Source organism: Cydia pomonella, chromosome 27, assembly GCF_033807575.1.
Source record: "Cydia pomonella isolate Wapato2018A chromosome 27, ilCydPomo1, whole genome shotgun sequence".
In the NCBI taxonomy this organism is placed as follows: Eukaryota; Metazoa; Arthropoda; class Insecta; order Lepidoptera; family Tortricidae; genus Cydia; species Cydia pomonella.
Window position 1 is genome coordinate 3795963 of NC_084729.1, and position 15804 is coordinate 3811766.

Below are 15804 nucleotides of genomic sequence, written 5' to 3' on the forward strand. Positions count from 1 at the left end.
TCCGGGTTCAAACATGTAATATTCGAAAAAGAAGTTATATTTTATTTTATTTCGCGTGTATTCGCATCTAACGACAATCCCAAAGTAAACAAGTAGTAAATAAAGACGAGCTTTACGTAAAAAAAATATATTGCATTTTATCAGTATAAAATAAGCTTTCAAATCATGTCCAACTTTTTTTATTAAAAGCTTTGTATAACATTTTATTTGTAAAACTTGTGACCTCACTAAGTAGTTAATAGACAAGACAAAGTTAGTTGGAAAAGGTAAAATACAAAAAATATCTTCAAAAACTAAAACAGTGTATACAATTACACTGTATGAACGAGAAACCCGTCAGATTTTAACCACGTATTCCTGTCTTAAGGAGCAAAAAAAATTATTTGTATTTTGATCAAATTCGGCAAAAAAAAAGTGTGTTGTGTATGTGTTTTCTGCACACGACACGTTATTTATTTTTACATGTTGGCAAAAAAAACTTTACACCGAATAAATAGTAGTTTTTTTTATTTGCACAAAAATTTTGCGAGTTTCCTTTAAAACTTTAATGTGTCTTAGTAAGGCCACATAGTGCTGGCGTTGTCGCAGCCATAAAGGCGTTTTTTACTGATTTATTACAAAAACGAATTTTCACAAGAATTGTCATTATCTTTAACAAGACCGATTTTAGAAAACTTTGTATGACATTTTAGTTTCTAAACATGCGGTCAAGAATTCACTTTTAACATCGGTCGGATTCCCATTGTGTATATTCAATATTCACAAAAATATTCAAAAGATAGCCGTGGTCGTTTGCTACGGTCATAAGCTTTAAGCGGGAAGTATAAAGCACATGATCGTCCATACAAAAAGATAAAACGTTTTTCCACTTCTAAATATTTTCCATTCTCCAGGATTTTGTAGTATGTTATTGAGACAATGAAAAAACTAAGTTTATAGGTTTTCCTTTTTTCAAAATTTGATAACAATAAATAAATAATTCTTTAAAAAAAACGAAACCTATAAACCTATAATAAATTATGCTGAAGCGATGGACATCAAAATCAAAAGTGATTTGTTAAGATTTAGTTACTGGAAAAAGTTTTCTCCCGAAATGTAATTTCATAGAAAAAATACCGTTATTTCGCAAATGATAATTTCAGGTGAGAATGTTTTCTTATTACATACGTTTTAGAGCGCGATTTTCAGTAGTCTGCCTTACATTGAATTATTAATTATGGGGTTATAATTTCGTATTTAATTATTTTCTGCCCTCCGGGCGGAAAGCGTCAACTTTTCTCTCGCTGCGCTAAACGAAGTTGCCGCTTCTCGCCTCCAGCAAAAAATAGACAAATTTATTTGTGTCCCAAAGGAGCATCTTCCCGTGGTGCGCATACTATTTTTCTGCTCGACGGAGGCGGAAAGCGGCAACTTTGTTTAGCGCAGCGGGAGCAAAGTTGACGGTTTCCGCCCGGAGGGCAGAAAATAACTATTAAAGTCATTTTACATTATTTTTGTGGCAGGGCGCCTTCTGTACAGCAGCAAAGCGCCCAATGCATCAGTTACGCCCGATGCTTTTGCATGAGGGCGCTGAAAGCGCCCGCAGCGCGACACGTACGTCGAGCTACGCCCGACACTTTCAATATGAGGGCACCGAAGGCGCCCGGCATTGAATCGCGCGTATCGCGCCACGTTTATCGGGCTACGCCCAACTATTTTTGAACGAATGATGGCACCGAGGGCGCCCGGCTGTAGATCGCTCGCAGAGGGCGCTGTGTTAAATTTGATGTGACGTCATATAGGGTTATAGGCGTGTTATAGGTTATACCTATAACCAGCGGACAAGCGTGTAAGCTCGTCGGTGATTTGGAACGCACTCCGGTAGCGATTGGCCGCCCCCGCACACCCGCCCCGCGCTATACGCTTCCGCGGTGCGTTAGTTCGCTTCGTGGCTTGATTTGAAAATATTGATTTCTTAATTTTATATTTTTTTAAATACCGTTTTTGCCGCCCCCTCTTATGTGCCGCCCGGGGCCATGGCCCCCCTAGCCCCCCCCTCGCTACGCCTCTGGCTTTACTCTTTACACGATCGAGCTGAAGCGTGAAATACTTTAAAAATCCGGAGACAATGATATATTACAATGACTTGTTGACATCTGATCTGATGATGGAGACGGAAGATTTCCATGGACAGACATAGGAACGATAGGTACTAAAACAACACAACTTACAGTTGGGAAAAAAGGTTTCAATGAGACATGACTGTTGAAACAAAAGTACAGTTTGGGGCTAAAAGCTTCTATCAAAAAAGAAATTAACACACCTCATTTGATTATCCGTCTTTTCAGACTTTGCTAGTACGAAGAGGTGGAGGAGGTGCTACCTCCTTGGGTATACCAGTGGAATACGGAGTGACTGCTTTGAAGATATACATCGAGGGTGACGTGGAACATGCTGTATTGTACCCTCCTAATGATGGTGAGTAGTCCAGTCTTGTTCTGCGCAATATCCAACGTGCCTGTTTTGCATGGAAAATACTGAAAACAGACGTAGCGCTACTCTAACCCTAGTTCCTCCACGAAGCCTAGCAATGCTTTGAGATTGTTTACCGCATCGTGTAGTTTGTTCAGGAACTTTAGGGTGTCTTGGCCTTTATACTTCCTGTTCCCTTATATCCCTTTCGAGGAAAAAAAAGAATCAAATCGATTAAACATTCGTGGTATCGGGTAACATACATAAAAAAAACAGTGAAGTGAAAACTTGAATCACATCTTCCACAATATATGTACATACTTATATACAGAGGTGTGACGGCAACGGTAACGTATCGCGAGTTCAATGGTTTTCTCAATCTCAAAAGAAGTTTTCACTTCAAAAATGGCGACGATTTGACCAGGACCTCGGTCTAAATCGAATAAAAACATATTTTCCATCACAAGATTGATAGTATCCTGCATGTCAAAAATAACGATCATAATTTGGAATATTTTAGAGATAATAGGGGGAACAAATGAGCGGTTCCGGTTATTTGCCAGCCATTGTCATAACATACAGAAAATACTCCAACTGACCAATTGTGAATCTTACGGCTTGGGAATAGGGTTGATGAAGTGTCAGTTAACTGTGTTGATGGTACAGTCATAACTGACACCGCAAGGTCGGGCGATTTTCTTCCAATAGCCCGATCAATGAGGGTATTGAACATTTAGTAAAGCAAGGCTCAGATACCTGTTAAATTATTTCATCACGTATATGATGTTAAACTTTGTCATTTTGGGTTTAGTTTTTGGAGTGTTATGTAAAAAATTATTCGAATTAACCGGTTTATGTAACTTTGCCTGTCTGTTAAGTAAAGACACTAGGCTCCAAGCATTTTAGTACATTACTGCCTCCCCCCCCCACTAGAACTCATTATATACATACAATGTATTCCCCTCTGCGGCATCTGCCCCCCTAGTTCACAGGCGGGCTACGCCCTTGAGTTGGAATGATTTTATTTACTCGAATTGATATTGTCGTGAAACATACTAACATTAAACTAATTTTACGGTTTAAACTCACATGTTTTAAGCCTAGTGTTTTAGACTAAAACAGAGAGTTTAAACCGTAATAAAAGTTTAATTATTTTAATAAATATTCTAATAAATCTTACTTGATCGGAATAATACTGCAACTGCAATTTGAAAACTTTACGTAGCCTCTTATTTATTTACTCAACAGTAATCCGTGCTATTCAAAACATATTATGTCATATTATATGAAACAACACTTGGAAGTACATTTTTTTAAATAAACGCTAAGCTGTAGTATTTTGTATTTTGCCAGCTCCTCAAGTGGACCTGTACAACATGACTTCAGTGCGAGCCTTCTCCGCGGCCTCGAGAACTGATGAGTTGTCTCCAAGGGAGGTGTTCCTAGTATTCCCTGGGTCTGACCCTCAGAACGACGGGTGAGTATTTAACAGGAGCCTGAAACTCGGGTCAAAAAAACACTGTGTTCCGCGCATGGGGTCTCTATTGACTCTCGAACCCTTTGACCCTCAAATACATAAACTGACGTTGGTCTGATCTGAATCTAATATGTTACCCTGCAAGATTTAACAACTGGAGTCGCCTTTAAGAGCTTACCCCTCTGTCGAAAAGCTCGGGCAATGGTCATATTTATTGTATGGATTGACGTGGCTATTTGTACTCAACGTACATTTGACGGGGGAGGGCCCCCGCAAAAATCGGCATACTGTTTTGTACAGAAAATTACAGACAAGGCGTCTCCAGTTGTTAAATACTCCAAGTATGTAACAGATGATCTTCTTCAGTCGGTCCCGCAATGCTGAGAACGTGACATCATATCCTTCTGTTGAAGATCAGATTCCTCCATAGGCTTCTATACAACAACATTAACAGATGATAATAGCAGCTTATTCTTATTTTAGACTACACGTTTCGAACTTAGATGTTGTATTAAAAAGTTAAAATAATTCTGACTATTGCAGCAGTTTGTTAAAATAAAGTAAACTGACAAACCTCTATATTTTACTGACTATATTCGGTGAAAATAACCAGCAAGTAACTTAATTAAAGGCCCTCGCCTGCGAAGATTAAAACATAACTTATTGCTTCTCACTGGACGTTATCGGTACATCTGTGATAAGTTAAGATTCTGAAAGCATTATGTCCAATTGTATTAAAACCATATCTATCCAACAGATTAAAAGTCCTACCAATGAAGCCAGTGGACTCACCCTCAGCACAAGCGGGCATGTGGCATTTATCCGTGCGCTGCGACACTTGCAACTACCACATGCGTGTGTTAGCACGGGCACAACTCCGCTTCCACGCTAGCTTGAAGGCCACAGGTCAGTCTATAACCATAGGGTGAACCATAGAGCCACAAGCCAGCCACTTGACGATCAATAGGACAACAGGTCAGTCAGGCTGTGACCATTGTGAGCAATAGGCATCTATCTGTAAGCTGCAACACTTGCGACTACCGCCTGCGTGTGTTAGCTCGAGCACAGCTCCGTTTCCACGCTAGTTTGAAGGCTACAGGTCATTCTATCAACAGGTCAGTCAGGCTGTGACCATAGTGAGCGTGAGGCATCTATCTGTAAGCTGCGACACTTGCGACTACCACCTGCGTGTGTTATCACGGGCACATTTCCACTTCCACGCTAATTAGTAGGCTACAACAGGTCAGTCTATAACTATAGGGTGAACCATAGAGCCACAAGCCAGCTACTTGACGATCAACAGAACAATAGGTGAGTCAGACTGACCATAGTGATAAGGACCATAGCGAGCATGAGGTATCTATCTGTGCATTGCGACACTTGCGACTACCACCTGCGTGTGTTAGTACGGGTACAGCTCCGCTTCCACGCTAGCTTGAAGGCCACAGGTCAGTCAATAAACAGGGTTTGGGGCCATAGCCGGCAGCTGTTTGACTATAACCCTAAGATTACTAGCCTCCGTCCGCGATCTCGTCCACGTAGTTCTCGTTAAATCCCTTTAGAAATTTACCCCATTAAGAAATTCCATTAGAAAACCCTCTTTTAGTGGAATTTCAAGGCCCATTCTATCAATTCCTCAACCTATGTAACGTATATTAACGGTAAGACAGTTTTTTTCATACTGAATGATAAATAAAAAACAAGATATAAATTGTACATTTATAGATAGCATCGCGGGCATACGGAACTCCGAAAATATACTAAAAAAAACAAAAATCATGTCTTCAAGGAAACCATTTAAAAAACCACGGACTTTCCCGCACGTCCAATAACATCGTAAGCTTCAATCAAGGATAAAGCTTTTTCATAAAAACAAGGGGAATACCGTATCTTGATAATTGTTCAGAACTGGAATACCCCGAGACCACAAATACTTTAAAATACAGAGGCAAGTCACGTAAAACTTGAATACGATTATTTATCTATGCATATTGACCACAACAGACCTTGTAGACCAGACAATTGTAAACTTAACTGCAATACAAATATTTAACAACATACCGGCCTGCGGCGGTTTAACGGGCTCAGTCACCCTATTCGGTATTGGTCCTGCCTATGCAGCAGGAGGTCCCGGTTCAAATCCCGATAATTTATTGACTAAAGCGTTAGCAAAGGTCTACGTTTGGACTCGGGCAATTTGCTTTCTGGCAATGTTCTCTTCTACAGGTCGAACTAAGTGTATTTTTAGTTTACTTAATTGACCCGTGTGATCCGAGCTGGGTGAACAGAGTCAACTACAGGGCAATTCTAGTAGCTACATAGAATTTTTCTGTCGTTTCGTTTTTTCGTAAATGTTTAAAATTGTGGAAATTGGCATAAAAAACTTGCGATTACGGTCTATGGCACTTAAGAGTTAAGACCATTGTGAAAATTGCTCAACGAAGTATTTCTTGTTTTTACATGTTTTAAGTTTATCCATCTTATCGCAAGGTCTGCAGCTCACAGATCCAGTAGTTTATTTGTATGTGCATCACAAATATTTGTTTCTGAATTATGGATATTATATATTTATCTACGTATGTATTTATATACATATAAGGATGTATATTGTCGCCTAGCAGACTAGCATAATACAATCGTTGTTTAGTTTGGGGCTAGGTTGATCTGTGTATGATTGGTCCCATAATATTTATTTATTAATAGTTAGAGATATAGAGGTGTATACGTATTACGTATATCGTACATACGTACTTCGGTATACGTACGGATATATTTAGGTATATGCGTAGGTACTACATAGAAAACATAGGAATAAATATTCATGTTCATCAGAGTCATATTAGCATGACGTAAATAAATGCCCTTTACCGGGATTCGAACGTACAAACCAACTACGCCAAATTTTGGGATTAGTTGTCAAGCGGACCCCAGGCTCCCATGAGCCGAGGCAATATGCCGGGACAATGCTAGGAAGAAGAAGACCGGGATTCGAACGTAGGACCTCTAACTTCGTAGACAGTGGTACCTACCAACTAGGCTACGAAAGCCATTAAATGATTAATAAGAATCAGATAACTTATTTATGATCATAATAAATTAAAGTTCGTAAACGTAGGTATTTTCAATGATAATAGTACAATAGTAACTAATCGAACCGGGTTTTAAGTCACGTTTCATTCAAATTTATGAATATATGCATGTTATTAAATGAGTTAACAAAATAAACGATGTAAGTGACCCTTACCAAGGTAAATAAAACGAGAACGCAGAAAGATTCAAGTAGCAACAATTATTTATTATACAGGGTGGCCCGAACAGAACAACCAGACGAACTCAATATTATTACATCTACGATGTATCCCTTAAAGTCTAGCGAGTTTCAAAAGGTTGGTCCCATCCGGAAGAAAGCATCAAATAAAAATAAAAATAAGTCAACTGGTAGAAAAATCAACTTGTCAAATAGGTGTTTCCCCCCCTTTACACACTTTTCCATTGTTTATAGAAAAACGACTTAAGTTACAACAAAACTACCAAGGAACAAAATATTCTCCATTAAATTATCTACAATAATTGTCTGTAAAGTATGTTAATAGGACTTAAAGTTTTCAAGTTATGCGTCGTGCAAGTTTTGACGATTTTTGCGAGATATGTTTCTGCTTTACGACACAATAACTAGTTGCTACTGGAACTGCTAGCGTTGGTTTTTTTTATACTACGTCGGTGGCAAAGAAGCATACGGCTCGCACGGTAAGCAATTTCCGTAGCCTATGTACGCCTGCAACCCCAGAGGAGTTACATGCGCGTTGCCGACCCTAACACTCCGCACCCTCGTTGAGCTCTGGCAACCTTACTCACCGGCAGGAAGACAACACTATGAGTAGGGTCTAGTGTTATTTGGCTGCGGTTTTCCGGAAGGTGGAGGTTCCCCAGTTGGTCTCTGCTCTAGATCTGGAATGACATCCTCTGTGCTGTGGGCTACCACATTAAGCCAGCTGACATTCACAATGCCCATACCTCTATTTTAGAAGTAGTTTAAGGACGTACCCGGGTCCAGCAGAGTTTTACCTACTACTGTACTGTGTTTTGACGACCAGTCTGGCCTAGTGGGTAGTGACCCTGCCTATGAAGCTGATGGTCCCGGGTTCAAATCCTAGTAAGAGCATACATTTGTGCGATGAACACGGATATTTGTTTCTGAGTCATGGGTGTTTTCAATGTATTTAAGTATTTATAATTATATATTATATATATCGTTGTCTAATAGATACCTACAACACAAGCCTTATTGAGCTTACTGTGGGACTTAGACAATTTGTGTAATAATGTCCTGTAATATTTATTATTTATTGTTATTTACTGTATGTGCCTTAAAAACCTGACCGAGATGTATTATAGTTATTTATTAAAGTACACGGAACTCCGTTTAACATGTTTTTAAGGAAAATCCGCGGTCCATCGATATTTAACGAGATAAAAAATGGAGTATAATAAAAACATGATTATTTAAGTAATGTTTACAGTAAGACTATTTTAGATGTTTTTTCCGTTACCTTCGGGGTATGGCATGGTTAAGTATATTTAAGACAACAGAGCCCCTAGTGTAAATTTATTCGATTTCGTAACGTGACGTACGCGTTTGCGTTGCCTCATTTAGTATGGGATTTAGAAACAGCGCGCAAAGCGGAACGTTTTGGAAACTCAAAATCCCATACAAAATGAGACTTAACGCAAACGCGTACGTCACGTCTCGCAATCGAATAAATGTACACTAGGGGGTACTGAATACTATTCATATTTAATTTTCATTTTTTTTCTTCGTAAAAAGTAATTAATAGCGTAATTGTAAGATGGACACTATATTTTAATCCACCAAACAATTGAAAACTATGACATATCAAGGACATTTCGAATATCGATCGTCCGAGATAGTACCTACTTGCGTTTAGTAGCAAATGTATAAACTCAGGCTATACATTAATGAATATGTAAACAGGCCCTAAGGCAAGTGTACACGCTCGTAGCGGCCTTATCGGATAAAAAGAAATCATTGATCATCTTTAAAATGGAGTTAATTAGAATAACGGTACCCGCCTGATGGTAAGCAGTCACCATAGCCTATGGACGCCTGCAACACCAGAGATATTACATGCGCGTTACCGACCCTTTAAAAACCTCCTACTACAGTAAAATGTTTTTTACAAGGGCTCCACTACACGATGGCCCATCGTAGGCCAGTCTAAGGGACGCAGCTATGTGGTGGAATGAGATAGCAATATCACTTGCTCCCTCTAACGCAGGGGTTCCCAATCTTTTTCAACATGCGGCGCAGTTACAAGTTCAGTATTTTGCAACGGCGCCCTTGTAAATTTAAAATCACGGTCGAAAAAGAGTGACCGACGCTATATTATTTAACGCTGCGAGCGCTCAAATAGGTACCCGCGAATATTTGTGGTTTCGGATAATGATAGAACTCACGGCGCCCCTCTTTACTTTCTACGGCGCACCAGGGCGCCGCGGCGCACACTTTGGGAACCCCTGCTCTAACGTATAAATGCGTCCCTTGGACTGGCCTACGCTGGGCCATCGTGTAGAGGAGCCACAACAGAGACTATTTAGTGATCGCACTGTTACCTATTGTGGTTCAGAGGTTTCCAAACTTTTAAGCGTTTTCCCCTCGTTCCGTAACGTATAGATTACGTTACGTGACACACCGGCCATTCTTAGATAGGTTTTGACCCACTAGATGGCGTTGTTATAATAATGTCTAATTTCTTTTTTAATATAGAGTTAAACCGATTGTGTGCAATCGCTTGTTATCATGAGAGGCGGTATTTTAGCAATTAACTTGAAGATATACCTATTAAGAAAATAAGATCATTCTCGGCTCGGACATCATATCGGAGCCTACGTCATCAAATGATTAATGTGTTAATTCATGAAGTGCTTAGCGTGTCGAATGCAGAATCGATAATCACAACGTATCATGATATAATAAATGACAAAGAAAAAATAAAAGCAATGCATTTCAGTTAGTTATCGAAGATAGGTCTAGCCTTGTGGGTAGTGACCCTGCCTATGAAGCCGATGGTCCTGGGTTCGAATCCCGGTAAGGGCATTTATTCGTGTGATGAGTACAGATATTTGTTCCAGCCGTGAGTGTTTTCTATGTATGTATTCGTATATAATATACATGTCGTTGTCTGTGAGTACCCACAACACAAGCTTTCTTGAGCTTACTGTGGGCCTAAGTAAAAAAAATGTCCTATAATATTATTTATTTAGTTATCTACAAAATACTGCATAGGTATCATACCGGCCAATAATATACACCTTTGTGTGTTTTGTATGAACTTGTATAGAGTAAATAATATAGTCATTTTATACAAATAGTACCTGGGCGACCGAGCTTTGCTCGGTTATAACTATTTATTGTAATATAGTGGTGGATAGGTGATAATCTAAACTACATTTTTTTACTAAATTAAACTTGTCTAAAACAATAAAAATTAAAAAAAATAAATAAACTTGAACATATAAAAAAAAACAAAAGTTAGTCACCGGGCGAGATTCGAACCCGTAACACTCGTTTAGCAGTCCGCGTCTTAAGTCTTAACCCGCTGGACCAGACGGACAGTGGCCGGCAATACGAAATTATCGACCATATTCTGCGTCGAAAGAAAAACTCATGAAAATTCGAAAACACGCGTTTTCCCAAACATAAGACTAACCTAGATCGATTGTTTACCCCCAAAAACCCCCATATACCAAATTTCAGCGAAATCGTTAGAGCCGTTTCCGAGATCCCGGAAATATATATATACAAGAATTGCTCGTTTAAAGGTATAAGATATGATGAATACTGCAATGAAATACTGTGAATTACAATAGGAGACTCAGCATATTACTAAAAAAGCTCTAATAAAAAACTAAACTTGACCGTACATCGCTCGTACAAAAAAATACTTCTAGACTACCTAAAGTAATGAAGTGGAAGTCACTCACAAAAGTCACAAACATTAAAAAGAGATGAAATGGTTGACCGTTACTGTATATTAGGGTCCTCTATTTTTAGTTAATAATCTTTGTGATATATATGTCAATTTGTGACATACTTATGTCAGAACTGACTTAAACTATCATTTAAACGTGGTAGGTATTAGCTTAAGGGTAAATTTATAACCGTCAAAATTAATACTTACGTTTCACCGTAGATGTATGTAAGTTGAGCCTAAGGGCACGTTTATACAGTGTATACAAGTCATTGTCGTATATTTCGTAATGTTTGATTGCATGCAGGATTATATCGATTATCGACCAATACATGATTATCGACGACATATAATTATGTAAATACTTAATAGTCTCGACTCTTGCGCCATTTAAAGTTCAATTAAAAAAAACAGCTAGCAAACCAATTTGTCTATAGATAACCGGCCAAGAGCATGTCGGGCCACGCTCAGTGTAGGGTTCCGTAGTTACTCTTCCGTCACAATAAGCTAAACTGGAGCTTAAAGTATAGTAAATTGTTAACCAAGGGATGACACGGTACCTTTCACCCGAGTTAAACAAATAGGCAAATTTGCATAATCAGTACCTAATTAAAGTAAGTCTTTTTACTATGAAGGGAAAACTTTTTGCTATAACTCAAAAACAGCTAAAGTGATCATGTCCGCTATAGTTTTCATTTAATGTCTTTCTTAAGCTCTACTTCCACGATTTTTTTCATATTTTTTGGACCTATGGTTCAAAAGTTAGAGGGGGGGGGACACATTTTTTTTTTTCTTTCGGAGCGATTTACTCCGAATATATTCACTTTATCAAAAAATGTTTCTTGAAAACCCCTATTAGTTTTGAAAGACCTTTCCAACGATACCCCACACTCTAGGGTTGAAGCGAAAAAAAAAATTCACCCCCACTTTACGTGTAAGGGAGGTACCCTAAAAAAAATTAAATTTTTAGATTTTATTGTACGACTTTGTCGGCTTTATTGATTTATATATCCATGCCTAATTTCAGCTTTCTAGCACTAACGACCACGGAGCAAAGCCTCGGACAGACAGACAGACAGACAGACAGACAGACAGACAGACAGACAGACAGACGGACATGGCGAAACTATAAGGGTTCCGTTTTATGCCATTTGGCTACGGAACCCTAAAAAAGGGGCGCGAAATAAAAATAAATGTATGAAAAATCTACATTTTCCACCTTTGCCGCCTTTTTCTACTGAAAAGATGGTTTGCCAGACTATACTTACATAAATTTCATAAACTTTTGTAGAAAACATAGGTATTAAAATATACTTTTATTTTTTTAGTCGTGTTACTTTAAACTGTAGCATTAAAGTACATTCACGACCGTTAAAGTACCTATAACGGTTTTTAAATTAGTATATTCTATTTTTATTTAAAAAATGGCTCTACTAATTCCAGAGTCCATAAAAAAACTTTGTATCCAAACCAAAAAAAAATAAAGAAAATCCAACCTCAAAATGTCACGCTGACAGCCGGCCATCTTCCAAAAATGGCGACGCACTCTTTCCGGGTCAAGGACGCGCGTTGCACGCTCGAACGTGGAATCTTGCTTTTTTAAATGCCGAATGCTTTCTACAATCAACCAACCAGTTTTTTTTCACACCTTGTTACGTGATCGCTTTTGAAATAAGAATTGTAACTGTCGTAAAGTCGTATTTAGGTGAACTTTAAATGTTTACTTGCAAAAAATGCGTTGCTTTTTTTTTATTGTAGATTTTATAAATGATTCCAGACGTATTTAAACGTGTTCTTTTTATTTCAACTCTATTTGTAGTGGTTTAAAGTTTGTTTTGTTTTGACTGAATGTTGTGCGTGTATGAAATAGAGGAAACCATAGTTTAAAATGGCGGAAATAATTTATAGAAAAAAACTTAATGATGCGAATCCCGTTTTGCGTTGCAAAAACTTTGTTATTGCTGATTAACTTTAATAGTAATGATAAAATAAACGTCTGTGTATAATTTTTTGCGTATACGTTTTAAGTACTGTAATAACTTGTACCGTACGTTTCTATAGAAAAAAACTATATCCGATAGAAAAATAATCTCCTGTTATAGTAAATATACTCTACAAGTTACAATTGTAGTAACTTTTGCATATTATTCACCACTTCACTTCATTATTTTAAATAAATTTACCATAGACTAATAATCGTGGCGAAACGATATGTTAAAAAGAATATATTATAGAACCAATTTGTGAACAAACTGTAAAAAAACACAACTCTTTCTTTAAGGGGTAAGAGTTGCAGAAAGAAAAAAGAAAACATTATTAATAACTGTTCCGAATTTGACGTATCGTATCTACGTCAAACTATCTCTGAGCATTTAACCGATTTGCAAGACCGAAGTGATCCCATCAGTGTTCCGTGAACAAATTTTGTACGGAGCACTAAAAATATAACAGAATTTTTAATTAACACACGATTTAAAACACTCTTTGACACCAAACCCTTCGTTAAAATCGATGAAAGTCACTGTTTGTCAAACTAAAACGACATGTCGCGGCGAAGTTGAGTAATAAACTAAACAACACAAATAAATGATAATGTATTATTGTAGATTCACGATAACTGTTCGGGTTCTAATAAGGCAGAGGTTCTCAAACGGTTTTATCATGTTATCTTTAAAACAAGTAAGTAAGTAAACACTTTATTGCACGAGAAAAATTAATATTCATTACATCAGATAGACAATATTTGTGTACTACAAAGGCGAACTTATCCCTAAGAGGGATAAAGTATCACAAAAACTACTCAAACATTAACCGGCGGAGATCCCTGAACGGGATAAGTTCGCCTTTGTACAAATGATGTGTGTTCTTTCCTGTTTTGTGTTTCTTATTGTACAATAAAGTGTTTTACTACTACTACTAAAACTGGATTTAAACGATACTTGTTTGGGAATCGTTATCTTATCTATGCGGAGTGTAGTTTTTTATGATTCAACGGTGTAAAGTCCAACTACTTAAATCAATCAGCTCTTTAATTATTACAAACATTTATTCGTCGGTAATTGTTCTTATTTCTGTTGTACTTGATCAAATCATACAAGTGAAATCAATATTATGAATGTCGGTCTGTTCGATTAAGCTGAAAATTTACATACATTAGAAAACCTCCGTAATCGGTCTAATACTAACCAATACTCAATGAGCTTTGCTAGCAGGAACAGAACTATAATAGATCCATTTAATAGTCATATCAGATAATTGGCTCGCTGTTCTTTTTTTTTTGACATAAACATATATTATCCGATATTGTCCGAAATAAATGCTTTTTATTTTTTTATTTATTATAAACAGCGTTTTGCAGAAAGTCATTAAATGACTTTATTTGGTATGGTAGTATATGAAAGTAACTAAATTTTAGATGCCATGAAGGAACTTTACGCAGTCAAAAATTTGTCTTAAGCTCGTTCAACAAAAATTACGCGCGTTGATATTCCTAAGAGCGTTTTCACAATTGTCCGGTTCGATATCGGATGTCGGATACGACTACAAAGAAGCAAGAAGTAAAGAAATGAATTTATATATTGCATAAAATATTTTACAGTACATATGGTGCTACTATACCGCACTAGTGCGAAAATTAGCATATTACGTTACTGTGTCGAACATTTAAACTTTACTGTAAAACGTTGTACGATACATGTGCGAATAGGTAATTTAGAGCTCGTGTCAATTTAAAACACTCCCTTCGGTCGTTTTTTTAATTTATCGCCACTCGTTTCGAATTTCCTATTTTTCGCACTTGTATCGTAATGTACTAAATTTTTTTTCCATAATAAAGCGTTAAGGCAAAAGTAAAAGGACATATCCATATCGCATTTTCTAGCAGCTGTTTTTCTACGAATTTTATTCGACATCCGCAGCTGCTAGCTAGCAAAAAAGTTTAAGAAGCGCATGCAGTTGCATAGTATCGTCATATACCAATGAGGAAGCAAAACATAGCAAAGGTTATCAGTAGCTGATAACAGCATTTATTCATTCATAGGACACGAGGATTGAGGTCAATAAATATATAAATATATGGTGTATACATTTATGCAAGAAAAAAGGAGAAATCACATTTCTGTTGCGTGTTTTTTATTATGTGTACTTGAATTCCAATTTGAGAGTACATTTTTTTGGTTGTTTGTTAGTCGTATAAAAGACAGTAGGAATTCCAAGAAGGTAATCTTGAGCTTTGCGAGGAATTAATAAAGCGAGAGGCTGCCAATTGTAACAAAAAAAAATGGAACCCTGCACACCGATTTCAAAGTTATAGGCCTTCCCAGCTGATGTGGTAAAATGTTAAACTGTTAAAATTGTCCATTGCACTCGAGATATATTGGCGTTCGAAGGCGGAGAATAATCTCAATAGTTTACGTCCTACTGCTGCGAGCCCCCATAACGCAATACATGAGCGAAACACTTTGTATGTACCAAAGAGAATTTGAAATAGGGGTGAATTGTCAAAACCATGTCTCAAAATGATGCCGCCATACTTTTGGCCTATGCTCTATTACATGGCACCACTTTTTGATATTTAACAAATTTAACATATATCAGTGAAAGAATAAGGAACAAAGTCAAATGGTGTTCCAAAAGTTTTAATCATGTGTCGAAAGATGACAGTAAATTTACTGTGGCTACAAAGCTTTCTTTGACAATCCAGCTTTATATCAAATTCTCTTTGGTATGTACTAAGGGCATCATGAAAAAGGTTGAAAAACACTGCCCTACTCGCTAAAAAGTAGAGAACAGTAAAACTATAGCACTACATAATTACATTAATTATATTGATGACGCATTCATTAGTAAATAATAATAAGATAATAAACAAATCAAAGGACAAACGTT

At 37.3% G+C, this 15804-nt stretch overlaps 2 protein-coding genes across 5 annotated transcripts in view; one reads left to right on the top strand and one right to left on the bottom strand.

Annotated features, from left to right (window-relative positions):
• The window catches only part of LOC133532394 (uncharacterized), a 130112-nt gene that overhangs the window by 100188 nt on the left and 14120 nt on the right, over positions 1 to 15804 (bottom strand). Inside the window, exon 1 of one of the 3 annotated variants that reach the window (XM_061871014.1) lies at positions 12414 to 14129. The exons of the other annotated variants lie outside the window; for them this stretch is intronic. The gene's annotated coding sequence lies outside the window, so the exon portion shown is untranslated. Of the gene's footprint in view, positions 1 to 12413; positions 14130 to 15804 lie in introns of those variants that run through there. 3 annotated transcript variants of the gene reach the window in all.
• Positions 1 to 15804, top strand: part of LOC133532395 (uncharacterized) — a 64614-nt gene that overhangs the window by 38764 nt on the left and 10046 nt on the right. For both annotated transcript variants that reach the window (XM_061871016.1, XM_061871017.1), the window contains 3 exons: positions 2328 to 2457; positions 3805 to 3928; positions 4686 to 4834. In XM_061871016.1, coding sequence (XP_061727000.1) covers positions 2328 to 2457; positions 3805 to 3928; positions 4686 to 4834 — 403 coding nt within the window. The remainder of the gene's footprint in view (positions 1 to 2327; positions 2458 to 3804; positions 3929 to 4685; positions 4835 to 15804) is intronic.